The following is a 21,383-nucleotide window of genomic DNA, read 5'->3' as shown; positions in this document are numbered from 1 at the left end:
GCCGGGGGCGGGCCTGAGTGTGCCAACGTGTGGCGGGGGCGAGCGGGCGAGGCGTCAGCGTATGCCGGCTCCCTGCACATGTGTACCGGAAGCCGGTGTACGCTGGAGCGGGCGATGCGTGCGGAGGGCCGGGGCGAGCGGCCAATCCATGTGGGGGGAGGGCCAGGCCGAGGCGAGCGGTCAATCCGACAGTTGTCACTGTAACGACACTGTCACGGTGACACTATTTTGGAGCAAGACAGACAGACAGACAGACAGAATAAGGCAATTATATATATATATATATATATATATATATATATATATATATATCTAGTATATTATATATATATATCTAATGCCTTGCGAAAGTATTCGGCCGCCTTGAATTTTTCAACCTTTTCCCACATTTCAGGCTTCAAACATAAAGGTATATATTTTAATGTTATGGTGAAGAATCAACAACAAGTGGGACACAATTGTGAAGTTGAACGAAATTTATTGCTTATTTTAAACTTTTTTAAAAAAGAATATTTTGAAAATTGGGGTGTGCAATATTATTCATCCCCTTTACTTTTAGGGCAGCAAACTCACTCCAGAAGTTCATTGAGGATCTCTGAATGATTAAGGGTATGTGCGCACGTGTGCATATTGCATGCAGTTACTCTGCGTTCTGCACCGCAGCGTAACTGCATGCGTCCTGCGTCCCCTGCACAGTCTATGGAGATTGTGCAGGAGCCGTGCGCACGTGGCATATTAGAACGCAGCGATTCGGCTGCTGCCCGAATCGCTGCGTTCTAAGAAGTGACATGTCACTTCTTCCGTGCGGTTTGCATGCTGTCTATAGGGAGAGGCAGCATGCAGAGCGCACGTTCTCTGCCGGCACCATGCGCTTCAGAACGGAGCTTTTCAGCTGCGCTCTGAAGCGCACCTTTTAGGTGCGGTGCAGAGCGCACATGTGCGCACATAGCCTAAATGTTATCCTAAATGACTGATGATGATAAATATAAGCCACCTGTGTGTAATCAAGTCTCCGTATAAATGCACTGCTCTGTGATAGTCTCAGTATTCTGTTTAAAGCGCAGAGAGCATCATGAAGACCAAGGAACACAACAGGCAGGTCCGTGATACTGTTTTGGAGAAGTTTAAAGTCGGATTTGGTTACAAAAAGATTTCCAAAACTTTAAACATCCCAAGAAGCACTGTGCAAGCAATCATATTGAAATGGAAGGATTATCATACCACTGTAAATCTACCAAGACCCGGCCATCCATCCAAACTCACATCTCACAAAAGGAGAAGACTGATCAGAGATGCAGCCAAGAGGCCCATGATCACTCTGGATGAACTGCAGAGATCTACAGCTGAGGTGGGAGAGTCTGTCCATAGGACAACAATCAGTCGTACACTGCACAAATCTGGCCTTTATGGAAGAGTGTCAAGAAGAAAGCCATTTCTCAAAGATATCAATAAAAAGTGTTGTTTAAAGTTTGCTACATGCCACCTGGGACACACACCAAACATGTAGAAGAAGGTGCTCTGGTCAGATGAAACCAAAATCTAACTATTTGGGCACAATGTCACACGATATGTTTGGCGTAAAAGTAACACAGCTCATTACTCTGAACACACCATCCCCACTGTCAAACATGGTGGTGGCAGCGTCATGGTTTGGGCCTGTTTTTCTTTAGCAGGGACAGGGAAAATGGTTAAAATTGATTGGACGATGGATGGAGACAAATACAGGACCATTCTTGAAGAAAACTTGTTGGAGTCTGCAAAAGGCCTGAGACTGGGACGGAGATTTGTCTTCCAACAACACAATGATCCCAAACATTAAGCAAAATCCACAATGGAATTGTTCACAAATAAATGTATCCAGGAGTTAGAATGGGCAAGACACAGTCCAGACCTGAACCCAATCGAGAATCTGTGGAAAGAGCTGAAAACTGCTGTTCACAAACGCCTCCATCCAACCTCACTCAGCTCCAGCTGTTTACAAAGGAAGAATGGGCGAGAATTTCAGTCTCTCAATGTGCAAAACTGATAGACACATACCCCAAGAGACTGCAGCTGTAATCACAGCAAAAGGTGGCACTATTAAGTATTAACTTAAAGGGGATGAATAATATTGCACACCACAATTTTCAGTTTATTATTTTTTATAAAAGTGTAAAATAAGCAATAAATATCGTTCAACTTCACAATTGTGTCCACTTGTTGTTGATTCTTCACCAGAACATTCAATTTTTATCTTTATGTTTGAAGCCTGAAATGTGGGAAAAGGTTGAAAAATTCAAGGGGGCTTAAATACTTTTGCAAGGCACAGTATACATTATATATATATACACACATATATATATATATATATATATATATATATATATATATATATATATATATATATATCAGTGCATATATAATATGTGTGTGTTGGTTGTGGCCGGAGCACAAAATTATCAATCAGTATCAATCAGTATTTATATGCTGAAATGTCTATTTGGGGCAGGCGGCAGGACCAGAAATTTAGCTATCAAAATTTAGATGCTGAAATTTCAATTGGTGGCAAGGCTGTGAAGTTGGTAAGCCAAACCTCCGACTCCAACTCTGACTCCTCAATTTCCCTGACTCCGACTCCACACCTCCAACTCTCTCATACATTTGAAACCAGACATTTGCATCCACTATCTATAGATCCAGGGGTGGGATTCAGCCGGCTCTGTCCGGTTCTGGAGAACCGGTTGTTAAAATAGCAGCCAGTTCCCTGAACTGGCAAGAAACAGCTGCGGTGATCCAGTTCCCTGTATTCATTTGTGTTAGTGTCTCTTTAAGACTCTAACACAAATGAATGCCCGCACCTCTGCGCCGCACCTCTGGGTACAGTGGCGCCTGTCTGCTCCCTGACCCAGCGTGCAGAGACACACTGACGCTGCAGAAAGGTCACGGCAGCGTAGGGAGGTCGCTCCTTCCACTGCCGTCTGTCAGCGTCAGTGTGCAGAGAGCCGCGGAGGATGGAAAACAGAGGAGAGGCCGCTGGTGCTTGGAGCAGGTAAGCGCTCAGTGAGCCGAAGATGCAGGGAGAGGAGCCGCATTAAGATGAGAACTATATGGGGAGAGGGGCCATATGGGACAGGATCTGCAAGGGAGAAGGGGCATATGGGATGAGATCTGCAGTGAGAAAGAGGCCATAATGGGATGGGATCTGCAGGGGAGAAGAGGCCGTAATGGGATGGGATCTGCAGGGGAAAAGAGGCCATGATGGGATGGGATCTGCAGGGGAAAAGAGGCCATGATAAGATGGGATCTGTAGGGGAAAAGAGGCCATGATGGGATGGGATCTGCAGGGGAAAAGAGGCCATGATGGGATGAATCTGCAGGGGAAAAGAGGCCATAATGAGACAGGATCTGCAGGGGGAAAGGAGCACATGGGATGAGATCTGCAGGGGAAAGAGGCCATAATGGGATGGGAATTGCAGGGGGAAAGAGGCCATAATGGGATGGGATCTGCAGGGGGAAAGAGGCCATGTTGGGATGGGATCTGCAGGGGAAAGAGGCCATAATGGGATGGGATCTGCAGGAGGAAAGAGGCCATAATGGGATGGGATCTGCAGGGGGAAAGAGGCCATAATGGGATGGGATCTGCAGCAGGAAAGAGACCATAATGGGATGGGATCTGCAGGGGGAAAGAGGCCATAATGTGATGAGATCTGCAGGGGAAAGAGGCCGTAATGGGATGGGATCTGCAGAGGAAAAGAAGCCATGATGGGATGGGATCTGCAGGGGAAAGAGGCCATAATGGGATGGGATCTGCAGGGGGAAAGAGGCCATGATGGGATGGGATCTGCAGGAGAAAAGAGGCCATGATGGGATGAGATCTGCAGGGGAAAAGAGGCCATAATGAGACAGGATCTGCAGGAGGAAAGAGGCCATAATGGGATGGGATCTGCTTGGGGAAAGAGGCCATAATGGGATGGGATCTGCAGGGGAAAGAGGCCATAATGGGATGGGATCTGCAGGGGAAAGAGACCACATGGGATGAGATCTGTGTGGGAAAGGTCATCTGTCCGTTCCAATTTCCTTTAGTAATAATTTTTAAAAACTGTAGAAAAACCATTTAATACAATATGACTGACAGTGACTGGAACGACTGATGCTGGACAGGAGAATGAAGGTATAGGACGGGAAGGAGATTTTACTTTAAATTACTTGTATTTTTTGGTAGAGGAAAGTGCGTGAAAAAGGGTGTGGTTAACAAAATGGGTGTGGTTACAGAATGGGTGTTGTTTTCAAATGGGCGGGGTTTACAGAGAACCTGTTGTTAAAATTTGAATCCCACCCCTGTATAGATGTATATGGACAGACCTCTCGGCTGGTCATTTCTCCTATGTGAATTCTCTTTAGGGCTTTGCCTGTTTCATTACAGGCTTATTTATTTGTTTGTCATTGTGCTTTTTATCGTTTATTCATTTAACAAAAGTTATATTTTACTAAGTTTTTGGCATGCACGGATCTGTATTGCCCTGCTACTTCCATTCAAAAAATTTTGGGTAATTTTACACCTTCTTGATTTTTTTGAAACAGTGGCTCAGCTATTTCAGCATTTTTGCTTGCTCTTTTTCATTATTGAAAGCAATGACAGTGAAAAATAATGTACTTGCGTTTTTTTGCTGCTTTATTGGTGAATGAAACTATCTGTACTTAAACATTAACTGTAGGCAAATGACACAACAAAAATAGAGCATAAAAATCTGTAAAAACGTAGCAAAAATGCAGCAAATAAAAAAAAATGCAGCTTCTTTACGGCCAAGAGATCAGGTTTTGCTGCCAAAAAAAGCACAAAAAACTCCTTTTTAGGTTGCTTTTTTATATATAGTGTAGGGACCTACAAGAATGAGGTTCCCGTGACGAGGATTGTAGGCTTCCATTTTATGGCCATAATACCAACTAAAACCTCATTTTTTGTACAGAATACAGCCAGGTCCCTTTCTGTTAGGCCTTGCATATTAGAGTTCCTGCCCCTGTATGGTGCACAAATGGAGTACGGTTTGGCAGCCCGCCTGATCTAATAGTATGGGCGTCACCTAATAGGCTGCGGGCTTGTGACTGTGCATCTGCAGGTGTGAACAGCGCTCTATGCAAGTTATCAGTGTGCATTTTTATCATCCAGTAATCGCCCCCTCCATTTTTTGGAAGAGTGTGTGTGACTTGCTCCTCCTGCACCCGTGATGCCTCCACTTAGTGAGGGTTTAGCTGTATTCTGCTAAAGTATTTGTTTTTACCCTGGGCGATTTTCAACTGCTGCCTATCTTTGCTGTAAGTAATTGCTTAATTTTTGGAGGATATTTATTCCTTTTTTTTAAAAAAAAACCCCACAAATAATGCAGCAAAAACGCCCTGTGTAAACAAAGCTTTCATACGGAGCTCTATATAACCCCACTGACAATGCTGATTGGTTTTCTCTGTACACTGTGCATAGGCAGAAAGATACAATTTAATGGTAGAAACATAATTGGACTATCCGGCATGAGTTCTTAGTGGTAATCTCTTGCTGATAAAAGTGTGATGTTATAAAAAAAATGTCAGCAAGTAGCTCAGAACGTGACATTGTTGGAATCAGTGGTTATGCCCCTACATTATGCTGTTGTCAGATAAAGAACTTTATACCTGCTGACACGTTTCCTTTAACATTTTAGACAGTGGCTCGTGTAGGTTTTCTTTGGCCACAGTAATGAAAAATTACAATAGTACTTGGTTTCCACGTATATTGGCATTCAGCCATGCAACTGTCCAAAAATAACCATGCTTAATGTGTAAAGCCATAGACGCTACTGTACAGAAAAGTCCATTTATCGCCAGCTCATAGCTCTAGATGGAATATAAATGTATGGTCACTGCTCACAAATCACCACCGGCGCAGATCTAACATTCCTTTCATCTTTCCTCTCCAGAATTTTAGGAGCCATATTTGCTATGGATCCCGTCACAATTCTTCTGTTTGTTGGCGTTTTCCTTTTTTTGGTTATTTTTTTTAAAAAACAGAACAAAGATGTTAACAAAAAATTTCCACCTGGACCAAGACCCTTACCGATCGTTGGAAATATCCTCCAGATTGACATGTCAAAACCTTACAGATCATTTGTAGAGGTAAAGTGCAACTTGTACTGATATCGTTATGGTAAATGTCACCCATTACAATCCTTAAGGCTGCTTTACACGCAGCGACTTCGCTAGCGATCGCTCCCGCCCCCATCGAGCGTGCATCACGGGCAAATCGCTGCCTGTGGCGAACAATATCGCAGGTACCCGTCACACATACTTACCTGCCTAACGACGTCGCTGTGGCCGGCGAGCAAACTATTTTTTAAGGGGGCGGTTCGTGCGGCGTCACAGTGACGTCACACATCAGGCCACCAATAGAAGCGGAGGGGCGGAGAGCAGCCGCATGAACATCACTCCCACCTCGTTGCCGGAGGACGCAGGTAAGGTGTTGTTCGTCATTCCAGGGGTGTCACACATAGCGATGTGTGTTGCCCCAGGAACGACGAACAACCTGCGTCCAGAACGAGCAACGATATTTGGAAAATGAACGACATGTCAACAATCAACAATTTTGTGAGTATTTGGGATCGTTAGTGGTCGCTCGTAAGTGTCACACGTAACGACGTCGCTAACGAGGCCGGATGTGAGTCACGAATTCTGTGACCCCAGTGACATCTCGTTAGCGATGTCGTTGCGTGTGACAGGGCCTTTAGGCTGTTGACTTTTCTTAAGAAAAATACAAACCCTCTGACACAATACCGCTCCCACGGCAAAAATCATGGTAAAACCGCACCCGCGTTTTTGTCGGGATTTGCCGGGGTTTTCCTGCGGGTTGGTCGGTTCGGTTTTTTATTATTATTTATGGCAAAAACCACAGGTACCTTCAGAAAAGAAGTGGCATGCTCATTAATTCCGCAGCGGATATTCCGCGGGTATAAAGAAACGCAGTTTGCGCACAGCATTTTTTTAAACCCATAGATTTTGCTGGGGAATGACTACAGAAATGTTAGACACATTTTCTGCAGCAAATCCGCGGCAAATCCGCGGTAAAATCCACGGTAAATCTGTAGCGTGCGCACATAGCCTTATAGTGATCTATATTACAGGGAAAGCCCTCACGCATGATTGATGGGAGTCAGACCTCTGGGAATCTCATTGATCCTGTAAATGAAGGAGCAGTAGTGTTAATTCCGAGTGAAAGTCCATCTCTGTTTTTTTTACCGTATCGGTGTCGCACAGAATTTTGCACAAGCGTTGCAACTCTCATGGTGGCATTAGAATGTTCAGATTGCAGATTCTGACACACCGCCCGATGGTTTCTCTGCTGTCCGGGATCAACAATGATAGATTACGGTGTCGACTTGCTGTGTGCTGATTTATAGGCAGGCTAGCAAACGTTAATTTCTGCTGGTTTGCTTGTTGTTTTAATCACATGCTGTGATGAGACCTATAACATCTGCTCCCCTCCTATTTATGCTGGTAAAATCCTACTATCCATGCCAGCTATAGTTTATTCTATGTTTGTCTTTGAGTTGTGGTGTCCCAGACTCTGGAGAAAGTTGTGCTTAAGTTGTGCCTATTGCTTGGAGTGGTTATGAAGTTTTACCCTTGTTATTTTTTGCTGCCTACCTGCTCTTGTTTTTCCTCCTGAATCTCTTTTTGTCTTTACTTTTGTGTGTGCATGCTGTATGACAGAGTTTTGTTTTTTCATTTTCCCCCTGTCTGTCTTTATCTGGGGTCTTCAACACACTCCTCCCATCCCTCCTGGGGGAGAGCAAAGGGGAAATCAGATGAGGATGGGTCAGGAGCAAGGCTAGGAAGGAGACTAAGGCCTCTTCACCATCAGGAGGATCCCTGAGATTAGGGATAGCAAAGAGTCCCCTAGTCTGAGGGACAGGTTAGGAGCCCTGGTTTCTCTCTATCCCAAAGTCATTGTGACAATCGGCCTCTTGACTGTTCAGTATTTACAGCTGATCCTACTCCCCATACTGCATTTCTATTGCATAGTAGGTTGCCAGACATCAATGCACAGCAAAACAAAAAACTGTAATAAGGCTGAAGTGCTAAATTATTACCATTGCCCCTTTATTCTTGGGATCAGTAGGGTACCAGATTTTGGACCCCAACAATTTTAAAGGAATTGTGTATCCTAGAGACATGTCAACACGTTATAGATGTCATTAGGATAAGCCATCAATGACATTCAATCAAACAGGGTTCAACTATTTTGAGCCCTGTTGATTGATAAAGTAGCAGTGACTTTAAGAAAATACTTTGATACTTAGTTAACGCAGTCTCCGACCAACTTGTCTCTTTAATGATCGAGGTTGGCCGATATAGTTAATGGCCGGCCATGTGGTCTTCTGGAAAAATATGTGTTTGGATGACAGGGGACTGTGTTATTGCCCTTTCCTTTCTTTCTTTTGGTGCTCTTCAGTGATGAGCGAACCTGACTATATTTGGGTTCACTGAACCAGCACAAACTAAAAAAAAAATCGGGTTTGGCACTTGAACTTGACCCCAGATACTGAACCTCATATAAGTCTAATGGACCCAAGCTTATGTGTTATAAAATGGTGTTAGTAAGGGCTAGGGGGGCTTCAAAAGAAAGAATATAAGGAATAAATCAGGACAGTTATACATACCGACCCTCTGGCGGCTGTAACACTGCTTCCGAGTCCAATCATTAGCTCTCATACATATTCACTGCTTCCTCCACCCACTTTGAGTCACGGCGTCAGTGATTTGTTGAGGTCAGACCGCACCCCCCTTTCTGTGACAGCATCTGTGACTGGTTGGAATCACACATGCTGTCTGCATCCCTATATTAGTATAAAAAGTGGCCCACTAGACGGCCGTGCCTACTAGTCAAATGTACCCACTCCATACACTTGCTTTGAATGAGGGCACATCTAGTAGTTGGGTTCTGGCCGGGAACATGCATAGTACAAAATTATGGTCATGTGAGCATCATTTCCAGCTCAGAAATCCGTAAATCTTTGCAGTACACCATCTGTGCACTTGGAGGATTCTTACGTGTGCAGTCCCATAGAATGACTGCAGACTTTTCATTTTAAGCTGGACAACCCCTCTAAAGTCAATGAAAAATCTACCTCAAGAAGTCAATCATAAATTCAGCTTTGGAACCTTTGTGACACAAATTCTTCCACCCCTTAATATGATTCTATGCTTTTGTTTCCGCAGTTATCTAAGGAGTACGGCACGGTCTTCAGTGTCCAGTTGGGAATGTCAAAAATTGTTGTTCTCTGTGGTTTGGAAACCATTAAAGACGCTCTAATCAACCATGTTGATGATTTTGTCGATAGACCCAAAGCAAGAGTGTTTTCTAAGTCAATAAAGGACCATGGTAAGTGTTTTGTTTATATTTTATTTTTTAGTAAATTTTAATGTTATGTGTATGGGACTTAAATGTAAAATGGAAAGATAGAAAGGCTAGAATTCGTGTGACTGGTATACCATTAAATGCCACGGTCAGCCACAGAAAGGGGCAGCGAATATTCTGCTTCCATTACCTACAGGTTGCTGCCTGTCCTTTACTCCATTACAAAATTGAGGGTAATTGACAAGTTACCATTAATACTGGGGCTTAGTGACGGCTAAAATGTTTCATTCTTAATTTTTCTGTAAAAAAATGAAACTAAAACAGTACGGTAAACAATAAAAAGAAAGAGAAAAATTTACATTTATATTTCTGGGCTCTACTTCCATAGGAAATCAAAAAAAATTAAAAAATTGTATTTACCTTAAAATTGTTTTAATAAAAACTAAAACTTCATGCAGAAAAACAAGTCCTTACCCAGCTCCATTTACTGAGAAATAAAAAAGATTTTTATCTCAGAAGATGGCAACACAAAAAAATCTATTTTTGTATAAAGTTCATAATTTTTGTAATTTCAACAACATATATATACTGCTCAACAAATACAAAATCCTCGTTTAAGTGTTCTGTTTATTTTTCTGAGCAGAGTAGTATATATATATATATATATATATATATATATATATATATATATATACATATATATATATATATATATATATATATATATATATACTGTGTGTTATAAACTTCAAACAAGAGCAGGATTTATTAACAGATGCATAAATCTTACAAACCAACAAGTTATGTTGCTCAGTTAAATTTTATTACATTTTCAACATAAAAGTGTGGGTCAATTATTATTCAACCCCTAGGTTTAATATTTTGTGGAATAACCCTTGTTTGCAATTACAGCTAATAATCGTCTTTTATAAGACCTGATCAGGCCTGCACAGGTCTCTGGAGTTATCTTGGCCCACTCCTCCATGCAGATCTTCTCCAAGTTATCTAGGTTCTTTGGGTGTCTCATGTGGACTTTAATCTTGAGCTCCTTCCACAAGTTTTCAATTGGGTTAAGGTCAGGAGACTGACTAGCAACACCTTGATTTTTTCCCTCTTGAACCAGGCCTTGGTTTTCTTGGCTGTGTGCTTTGGGTCGTTGTCTTGTTGGAAGATGAAATGACGACCCATCTTAAGATCCTTGATGGAGGAGCGGAGGTTCTTGGCCAAAATCTTCAGGTAGGCCGTGCTATCCATCTTCCCATGGATGCGGACCAGATGGCCAGGCCCCTTGGCTGAGAAACAGCCCCGCAACATGATGCTGCCACCACCATGCTTGACTGTAGGGATGGTATTCTTGGGGTCGTATGCAGTGCCATCCAGTCTCCAAACATCACGTGTGTGGTTGGCACCAAAGATCTCGATCTTGGTCTCATAAGAACAGAGAACCTTGAACCAGTCTGTCTCAGAGTCCTCCAAGTGATCATGAGCAAACTGTAGACGAGCCTTGACATGACGCTTTGAAAGTAAAGGTACCTTACGGGCTCGTCTGGAACGGAGACCATTGCGGTGGAGTACGTTACTTATGGTATTGACTGAAACCAATGTCCCCACTGCCATGAGATCTTCCCGGAGCTCCTTCCTTGTTGTCCTTGGGTTAGCCTTGACTCTTTGGACAAGCCTGGCCTCGGCACGGGAGGAAACTTTCAAAGGCTGTCGAGGCCGTGGAAGGCTAACAGTAGTTAGCCTTCGACTTCCGGATGATGCTCCCAACAGTGGAGACAGGTAGGCCCAACTCCTTGGAAAGGGTTTTGTACCCCTTGCCAGCCTTGTGACCCTCCACGATCTTGTCTCTGATGGCCTTGGAATGCTCCTTTGTCTTTCCCATGTTGACCATGTATGAGTGCTGTTCACAAGTTTGGGGAGGGTCTTAATTAGTCAGAAAAGGCTGGAAAAAGAGATAATTAATCCAAACATGTGAAGCTCATTGTTCTTTGTGCCTGAAATACTTCTTAATACTTTAGGGGAACCAAACAGAATTCTGGTGGTTTGAGGGGTTAAATAATAAATGACCCTCTGAATAAAATTTTCACAATTTAAAAAAAAAAAAAGAAATAACATTCTTTTTTGCTGCAGTGCATTTCACACTTCCAGGCTGATCTACAGTCCAAATGTCACAATGCAAAGTTAATTCCGAATGTGTAAACCTGCTAAATCTGCAGCGGGTTGAATACTACTTGTAGGCACCGTATAAAAAATATATACTATATATATAAAATATATACTATATATATAAAAATATATACTATATAAATAAAAAAAAAAAAAAGATGGATAATTTAAACACTCAGGATGATTGGGCATGTAAAGGGACCAATTATCAGTATAACTACCAATGCAAACATATGGGATATATATCAACCACAAAAATGTTTTTTGCTGTAAGTATCTGAAAAATGCCACATTGGTAATGTGCAGATATGTTCACTCAAAGAGATTTTTTAATATATACAAAACCACATAAGTACTAATAGTCAGTGGCACAGAATTCAGCCAAAAATAACAGAGTATATTTTTGCCATGGTAAGTGGCAGACTAAATATTATTATGTTGTAAATAACTATAGTATGCATATACATGTCAAGCAGAGCACATGCTAATGCGCAATGCATGAGGTGCATATCAAAATACTTGAAAAAAGGCTTTTATACCGTGACACTGAAAAGACATATATGTTAACATAATATGCACATCATACATGCCAAGTATATGGTCCCAGTACCACGTCCACGTGCAGACCCCAATTTACTGAGAAATAAAAAAGATTCTTATCTCAGAAGATGGCAACACAAAAAATCTACTTTTGTACAAAGTTCAGAATTTTTGTAATTTCAACAACATATATATACTGCTCAACAAATACAAAATCCTCGTTTAAGTGTTCTGTTTATTTTTCTGAGCAGTCTTTATATATATATATATAAATATACTAGCTGTACTACCCGGCTTTGCCCGGGTTAATAACTGTTGTTAACAAAATAGAGTGTATTAACAAAAATGTATTCTGCACACAAACACCACAAAACAAATAGATATAAATGTAATTATAATGTATGTCTCCCCCTCTGTATATATCTCTCTATTTCTCTCTATCTCTTTGTCTGTATCTCTCTTTCCCTGTCTGTCTCTGACTGTCTCTGTCTCTTTCTCCGTCTGTCTCAATCTCTTTCCCTGTCTGTCTATCTATCTCTGTCACTTTCCCTGTCTGTCTCTTTCCTTGTCTGTCTCTTTCACTCTCTTTCCCTGTCTGTCTCTTTCCCTCTCTTTCCCTCTCTCTTTCCCTGTGTCTGTCTCTTTGTCTGTCTCTTTACCTGTCTTTGTCTGTCTCTTACCCTGTCTGTCTCTTTCCCTCTCTATCCATGTCTGTCTGTTTCCCTGTGTCTGTCTCTGTCTCTTTGTCTCTGCACACAAAAACCACAAAATAAATAGAAATGTAATTATTAAAAGGCAAAAACTAAGCTAATAGAAGCATTTCACAACATATATTTCAACACCACAGATATTCCACACAGATTTAAGTAAATTGGCCAAGTAATGTGCTCCGTCTGTTTCTTTCCAGGTCTGTCTCTTTCCCCGTCTGCCTGTTTTTGTCTGTCTCTTTCTTTGTCTGTCTCTATCTCTCTGTTTCTTTCTCCATCTGTCTCTTTCCCCATCTGTCTCCCAGTCTCTCTGTCTGTCTCTTTCCTTGTCTCTCTCTATTTCTCTGTCTATTTACCTGTCTGTCTCTATCAAGGTCTGTGTCTTTCCCCATCTATCTTTGTCTGCCTCTCTGGCTGTCTCCTCCTTCCCTGTCTCTCTCTCTCTGTCCCTATCCGTGTCTCTGACTGTCTCTGTCTCTTTCTCTGTCTGTCTCAATCTCTTTCCCTGTCTGTCTACCTATCTTTTTCCCTGTCTAGCTATCTCTGTCACTTTCCCTGTCTGTCTCTTTCCCTGTCTGTCTCTTTCCCTCTGTCTCTTTCCCTGTGTCTGTCTCTTTGTCTGTCTTTGTCTGTCTCTTACCCTGTCTCTCTCTTTTCCTCTCTTTTCCTGTCTGTCTCTTTCCCTGTCAGTCTGTCTCTTTGTCTGTGTCTGTCTATTTGTGTCTGTCTCTTACCCTGTCTATGTCTGTTTCTTACCCTGTGTCTGCCTCTTTCCCTGTCTGTGTCTGTCTCTTTCCCTGGCTGCATTGTGACACGCCAACATGCCATTTAAGGGTGTGGCTGCGCATTCATCTGAAGTTCTGGCTGCACTGTGGCTCCCTGCTCCATTTGCTTTAATGGAGGCAGGTTTTTTGGTGAATAACTGTAAAGCGTGGGGTTAAAATTTCCCCTGAAAACATAGCCTATGACGCTCTCGGGGTCCAAAAGTGTGAGTGTGCAAAATTGTGTGGCTGTAGCTGCGACGGTGTAGATGCCAATCCCGGACATACATACATATACACGCACACACGCACACACATACATACACACATTCAGCTTTATATATTAGATATATATATAATCTGCCACTAGGTCCTAGATTAGTATGGGAGAAGTTTATGAGACCTCCCCATTAATAATCTGTAAGTGAAAATAAATAAAAATAAAACACAAAAAAATCCTTTATTTGAAATAAAAGATAAAAAAGCACCCTCTTTTATGCCTGTATTAACCACCAAAATACCCCTAAAGGTCTGATGTAATCAACATGAGGTCCCACGATGATCACGGCTCAGCTACATGTAAAGTGACAACGCGCGGTCAAAGAACATAATCGCACGCTATAACTGCAGGCAAAAAATGAGCCTCAGTGATCAGCATTGATGTCACTCAAGTTAGTTGAGGGCACATCTGGAGGTTCCCACGGTCCTACACCTGTGACCGTAGGTAACCTGTGACCTCAAGAAACTCAGTGACTTCACCTCAGGCACTATATTTGCACGAAGGAATATTCTTATTCTACCATCCAGAAATGTAAAACAATTCTCATACCTTTCAGATGTCATTTTTTTTTCTGGATCACACCATAAGGCCTCTGCCAAACTTACATGATAAAACGTAATGTTTTTGTCACGTACGTGTTAAAGGGGTGGTTTTGTCCCTGTGTGCCATGTCTATGCCACGTACATGTTCTCTGTGTGTTATACGTAATAACACATGGAGAACGGAAAGCCCCGCCTTACCTGCATCATCCGGCGCTGTCCGTGGTGCTGAATTACAGCGTCCGGCCAAAGCCACGCCCCGCTGATGCTGCTTCCCGCCTCCAGTGAAGGAGAAGCGTTGTTCAAATTCACTGGGGGACGGATGCAGGGGACAGTCGCGGCAGAGACTGCAGGGACGGTGGAGGTGAGTATGTGTTTTTATTATTTTTACACTGACACGTGTCTTTCTCTGGCACGTGTCACACAGGCCCGCATCCACACTACATCCACACTACATCCGTGTGGTACGGGTGCGGGCCGTGTGACACCCGTGCTGCCGGAGAAACACGGACATGTCAGCGTTTTTAAAAAACGGACACACGTATGTATGGAACGGACACCTGAATACTTACGTGTTCAAAACAATAACAATACATAGGACCACGTGGGCCCATGTCTCCGGTACCTGAAAAGAAGGCACACACGTACCGGAGGCACGGATGTGTGTCGCAGGCCTAAAATGGAGTTTATCTGACTTTTGGAATTTTTTTCTAAAACGGGGCATCTGAGATTCTGAGAACATTTTTAGGAAGCAGTTGAGCTTTAAAATGACCTGATTTGGGATACAAGTGTAAGGAAGAATTATTTTTGCATATTTTGTTTTATAAAAAATCCTTTTAGATTGCTGAATATAACATGCATTCATTATAATCAGGTATCATCCTGGCTAATGGACACAACTGGAAGGTGATGAGAAGATTCACTCTCTCCACCCTACGAGATTACGGCATGGGGAAGAAGAGTATAGAAAATAAGATCATGGAGGAGGCCGATGCTCTGGTCCAAAAATTTAGATCTTATAAAGGTGAGAGATTCATCAGTATCTACTACATTGATCAATAGTAACGGAAAAAAATCCCAACAATTGTTTGGGTGCAGAGGTTGGTTGTTCTCATGTGAAAATGTAATTGATAAACAAAACCCTACAGTAACATCCAGAATGGAAGAAATCAAGGAAAACTTGCTGTTTAAAAGGAATATGTCACCAAACGTTTGACACTTAATCTGAGAGTAGCATAATGTAGGAGCAGAGACCCTGATTCCAGTGATCTGGGCTGCCTGCTGCAGTTTTGATTTAATCACTAGTAAACCTGCTGCAAAGTAATCTTCCATATTCATGAGCTTTGCATAACTACGCCCCAACTATTGATTGACAGTTTTCTGCCTATGCATAGTGTAGAAAGAAAGCTGACGATCAGTAGTGTGGATAGGGTTATACAGAGATTAGGTGTGGCGCCCCTGCAGCTTCAGTCACCACAGTGTTCATCTCGGGTAAGGAGGGGGTTAATCACCGGTGTTCGACATAGAACATTACATCTAGTTAGGTGCCTTCTTACTGGGGACTGGACTAGGGTAGATAGGGGGGGTGGCCATCACGAAGCATAGGACTTTCCCTGTCACTAGGACAACCACCTGAGGGGCGGGAACCACTTGGGGGTAGACGTAGGAGCAAACTTTACACAATCTTCAGTCAAGTCAGGACTTCAGTTCTGGCGACACGACACCACTTTCTTCTCTCTTCTTCATGGGGCCTGAGGCTTAGTGCGGGAAGCTCAGCCTGGGTTCCTCATTTCTGACAGGGCTTTCCTTAGGAAAGGACACTTTCAAGCACAGGGGGCTACCTCTAACTTACCTGGGATTGGCTGGATCCCAACACAGCAAAGACCGGCACCTCCCGGGAACCCACGGACAGTGAGTAAAGACTTGCAATCACAACTACTGTGTCCGTCCCCTTCATTGCCGGCGCCGGCGCCCCGTGCTTTGGCGCTAAAGGCCACTACTACCTTCATCATCCTCCCTGGGGCATAGCTTCACCTGCGGGAAGCTGAACCATCCCAGCTGCGACATCATCCGCCCCAGAGTACAGCGACTGCACTGGCGGCAAATCCTTGGTCGCATACCACAGGTGGTGTCACGAGACAACTACTACTCCCAACAACCACCACCCATTCCTCATCTCCCCTTTTATTGTACACCATGCAGCCACAGAGCTGGGCATGGCCACCGGTGAAAACCCAACCCCAACATCACCGGTCCTGTGACGAGTAACAGTTTAACCCCTGCCCCGCGAGTGCTAGCTAGGCATTAAGCGTAAAGATGACCAAACCATTGGATACTCGGTTCGCTGGCAGCAAACTAACCGAGCCTTAACGTGTCTGAACCTTGACCGAGGAGGTTCGAAATACTGATTGGCAGTTTTAGTCTCCGCCCACCTACAGCCAGCCACAAACAGATCACTTCTGGAGGAGGGTGGGTGGGTTTTTTCATATTTTTGGGGGGTTGCACACTACATGTGATCATGCTGTTGTTATCTCCAGTGTGCAGCATTCAAACACTGCAAGCGGCTCCCACAGGGATGAGCACCGAGTGTACCTGAGCACCACGCTGCTCATGCGAGTTAAGTTTGCATGTAAAGCATACAAACTTCGAACCCGAGCCTTGTGTTTTTTAAGTTGGTGTTCATTCGAAAACGAAACCTCAAGTTCTCTCATCTTTAAGAACTGGTAAATCTGCAGCTAAAAAAGTGAGAATTTATTAAATCTGTAGGAAGCAGCACAGTGATACATCATTAGAATCAGGCTCTCTGCCTTTACACCATGCTAGGGTCATAAAAACCTGGTGACAATATTAGTTTCTTTTAGTTTTAGATTGTAAGTGTACTGCCCCATGCTCGGCAGCCGAGACGCTCGGGTCCGGACCTTCAGTGGGTGGCTCGAGGGTCTCCGGACCCGGGGGGTCCTGCGGTCACGTCAATCAAAAGGGGGTTGACGATTTGGGGATGTAGGTGTACGGCCAGAGCCATGTTAAGTTCGTGATGCCACCCACGGGATGTGGTGAAGGTGGACACCCGGGGAAGATGTTGCGCAGCAAGTTGTTAACCCCTCCGTGGGCAGGGATGGTGGCCCGGGGACCCGTTGGGGGTGTTTGGCGGTGCAGGGAGATGGGCGACCGGAGGGCACTGATGTACTCACTATTAGTAAACACACGAGTCTCTGGTAAACCAAGGTGATGGTGGTCGGTGCCCGCAGCCAGCTGCAGTCTGGTCCTCCACCCGGTTGGTGGTCTCTGTCTTTCTCCTGCACCTGTTTGTGATAGTGGACTACCTGCGCTTACAACTTCAGGAGTCCGCTCCCAGCTTGTGGTTGCCTGAGGAGCCCTTTGCCCGCAGACGCTGGCCCGTGGGACCTCTGAGCCGTGGCGGTGGCTGCTTATCCCCCATGTTGGGCTGTTGCCTTCAGTCGGGACTTTGGGTGGGACAGGACCTCTAGTCTTGGCCGCAATCAAATAATTGGCTAGCCCTCAGTAGCTTCTGGACCTAGCTTCAGGGTCTGAGTACCCCCCCTTTGTGCTCCGGTTTCCGAGTCAGTTCCCCGAGTCGGTACTGGCGGGCAACTACCCTGTCCCGGTCCACCACGGTTCCACCGAGTCATCCTCCCAACTCCTGCAGACGGAGACCGCTGTCTGCCTCCTAGCCAGCAGTACTAGGGCTCCTACCCTGGCACCGGTTCAGTTTGGGTCCTTCCTCTGCTGGAGCTGCACACAGCTCCAGCCCACATGCCTCTCCACTTGACCTCTAGACTTGAACTCTAGAACAGCACTAAACTTTCCCGCCTTAGGCTGTCTGAGACTCCTAGGTGGGCGTCTTCCAACTGCCTGGTTCCGCCCCCTGGTGTGTCCATCAAGCACTGAGGTAGGTGACTAGGGCTTTATGTGTTTGGCTGTTGTCACAGATAGGGCCCCGCATTACACCATTCCCTATCTGTGACAACCTAACCTGGCCTGGCCAGGGCATCACATAAACCCTGGCAAAAGTTCTCTGAAGCAGAAGGATTTAAAGGACAGCTTTAGACCTTAGGCAAACGTAAAATATGACCCCCTGGTAACTTTTCATTTTTTTTTATATATATATATATATATATATATATATATATATATATATATATATATACACACATTTCAGACCAAAAGTTTGGACACCCTCTCATTAAAAGAGTTTTCTTTATTTTCATGACTCAGAAAATTGTAGATTCACATTGAAGGCATCAACACTATGAATTAACACATGTGGAATTAAATACTTAACAAAAAAGTGTAAAACAACTGAAAATATGTCTTATATTCTAGGTTCTTCAAAGTAGCCACCTTTTGCTTTGATTACTGCTTTGCACACTCTTGGCATTCTCTTGATTAGCTTCAAGAGGTAGTCACTGGAAATGGTTTCAAACAGTCTTGAAGGAGTTCCCAGAGATGCTGAGCACTTGCTGGCCCTTTTGCCTTCACTCTGCGGTCCTGCTCACCCCAAACCATCTCGATTGGGTTAAGGTCTAGGGACTACGGAGGCCAGGGCATCTGGCGTAGCAACCCATCACTCTCTTTCTTAGTTAAATAGTCCTTACACAGCCTGGAGGTGTGTTTGGGGTCATAGTCCTGTTGAAAAATAAATGATGGTCCAACTAAACGCAAACCGGATGGAATAGCATGCCGCTGCAAGATGCTGTGGTAGCCATGCTGGTTCAGTATGCTTTCAATTTTGAATAAATCCCCAACAGTGTCACCAGCAAAGCACCCCCACACCATCACACCTCCACCTCCATGCTTCACGGTGGGAACCAGCCATGTAGAGTCCATCCGTTCACCTTTTCTGCGTCACACAAAGACATGGTGGTTGGATTCAAAGATCACCAGCAAAGCACCCCCACAGCATCACACTTCCTCCTTCATGCTTCATGGTGGGAATCAAGCATCCAACCAAGGGAGTCCATCCATTCACCTTTTCTACAAAGACACGGTGATTGGATCCAAAGATCTCAAATTTGGACTCATCAGACCAAAGCAAAGATTTCCACTGGTCTAATGTCCATTCCTGGTGTTCTTTAGCCCAAATATGTCTCTTCTGCTTGTTGCCTGTCCTTAGCAGTGGTTTCCTAGCAGCTATTTTACCATGAAGGCCTGCTGCACAAAGTCTCCTCTTAACAGTTGTTCTAGAGATGTGTCTGCTGCTAGAACTCTCTGGGGCATTGACCTGGTCTCTAATCTGAGCTGCTGTTAACCTACGATTTCTGAGGCTGGTGACTTGAATAAACTTATCCTCCGCAGCAGAGGTGACTCTTGGTCTTCCTTTCGTGGGACGGTCCTCATGTGAGCCAGTTTCTTTGATGGTTTTTGCCACTGCACTTGTGGACACTTTTAAAGTTTTTCCAATTTGTCGGACTGACTGACCTTCATTTCTTAAAGTAATGATGGCAACTCGTTTTTCTTTACTTAGCTGCTTTTTTCTTGCCATAATACAAATTCTAACAGTCTATTCAGTAGGACTATCAGCTGTGTATCCACCACACAACACAACTGATGGTCCCAACCCCATTTATAAGGCAAGAAATCCCACTTATTAAACCTGACAGGGCACACCTGTGAAGTGAAGACCATTTACGGTGACTACCTCTTCAAGCTCATCAAGCAAATGCCAAGAGTGTGCAAAGCATTAATCAAAGCAAATGTGGCTACTTTGAAGAACCTAGAATATGACATATTTTCAGTTGTTTCACACTTTTTTGTTGAGTATTTCATTCCACATGTGTTAATTCATAGTTTTGATGCCTTCAATGTGAATCTACAATTTTCAGAGTCATGAAAATAAAGAAAACTCTTTGAATGAGAAGGTGTGTCCAAACTTTTGGTCTGTACTGTATATGCACAGTGATGCATCGGTATAGACAAATTAAAGATTATCGAATCTGTAGGGATTGCATTCAGCCTCTTAAATTCATTAGAGAAATTTGACTTGCAGCTAATTTATATGATGGAAACGAAATGTTGCTTATTATGCTCTGGGATATTTCGGGACGCAGGAGCATAATAAAAGTTGGACTTACAAAAAAAATAATCAGCGGATCGCACAAGAGAGAGGCAGGACAGTTCAGCAGTAATGTGATCACTTTTTTTAAATCCTTTGCCAGACAATTGGCCACTATTTTCCTGAAAATGTGCAGAGTAAATTGTATAAAATCCGTATTTTGGAGAATTCAATTAATCTCGAATAAATGTGCTCATCCCTATTACTAATTAAAAATAAAGTAAACGTCCAAAAGATGTGACAATGTTGATCTGAGAGTCAGAACAAAATCAGTAATGAAAGTCAATGTGTCCACAAAAAAAAAAAATCTGACAGCATTCAAAAGCCATCCTAGTAGAGATGAGCGAACCGGTCCCGGTTCGGCTCGAGGCGGTTCGCCGAACGGGGGGTCTGGCTCGAGTTCGGCTCGTCGAACGTTCGACGAACCGAACTCGAGCCCATAGGAAACAATGGCAGGCAATCACAAACACAGTAAAACACCTAGAAAACACCCTCAAAGGTGTCCAAAAGGTGACAAACAACTCACAACACAACACAAACACATGGGAAAGTGACAAGGACATGTACTCATGCGAAAACAAAACAGCTGGACAAGGAAAAAGAGGAGGACACACAGATATAGGCATGGCACGCCCTTCTAAAGTCATGTAAAACACCGCAAGGTGACTCCAAGCGGAGTCTCCCTTTTTTCCAAAAATTGGGCCCCACACACCCACCCCTTCAGTGGCAGCAGTTGTGCCCCAGTTGTACACTTCACAGCTAGATTTGCATCAAGCACATTCAAAAATACGCCATTCTTATCCGTCCCCAGGATGACACCGGGGTAGGTAGCAAAGTCTTTGCTGACCCATGACTTGTTCATCTTGGCTTCTTTTAAAAACAATGTAAGCAAGGGTTACTCCAAGCGGAGTCTCCCTTTTTTCCAAAAATTGGGCCACACAGACACCCACCCC

General features: G+C 43.8%; 2 protein-coding genes across 4 annotated transcripts in view; one reads left to right on the top strand and one right to left on the bottom strand.

Annotated features, from left to right (window-relative positions):
- The window catches only part of LOC142297006 (cytochrome P450 2K4-like), a 272,736-nt gene that overhangs the window by 190,333 nt on the left and 61,020 nt on the right, over positions 1 to 21,383 (bottom strand). The gene's annotated exons all lie outside the window — the stretch shown is intronic.
- The window catches only part of LOC142297010 (cytochrome P450 2K1-like), a 46,645-nt gene continuing 31,188 nt past the window's right edge, over positions 5,927 to 21,383 (top strand). For both annotated transcript variants that reach the window (XM_075341219.1, XM_075341218.1), the window contains exons 1-3: positions 5,927 to 6,123; positions 9,223 to 9,385; positions 15,232 to 15,381. In XM_075341219.1, the coding sequence (XP_075197334.1) occupies positions 5,950 to 6,123; positions 9,223 to 9,385; positions 15,232 to 15,381 (487 nt within the window). In that variant the 5' untranslated portion in view covers positions 5,927 to 5,949. The remainder of the gene's footprint in view (positions 6,124 to 9,222; positions 9,386 to 15,231; positions 15,382 to 21,383) is intronic.

The sequence above is a fragment of the Anomaloglossus baeobatrachus genome, chromosome 3 (assembly GCF_048569485.1).
Source record: "Anomaloglossus baeobatrachus isolate aAnoBae1 chromosome 3, aAnoBae1.hap1, whole genome shotgun sequence".
In the NCBI taxonomy this organism is placed as follows: domain Eukaryota; kingdom Metazoa; phylum Chordata; class Amphibia; order Anura; family Aromobatidae; genus Anomaloglossus; species Anomaloglossus baeobatrachus.
Note: the sequence above shows the minus strand (reverse complement) of the source record. Positions and strands in the feature narration are given on the sequence as shown.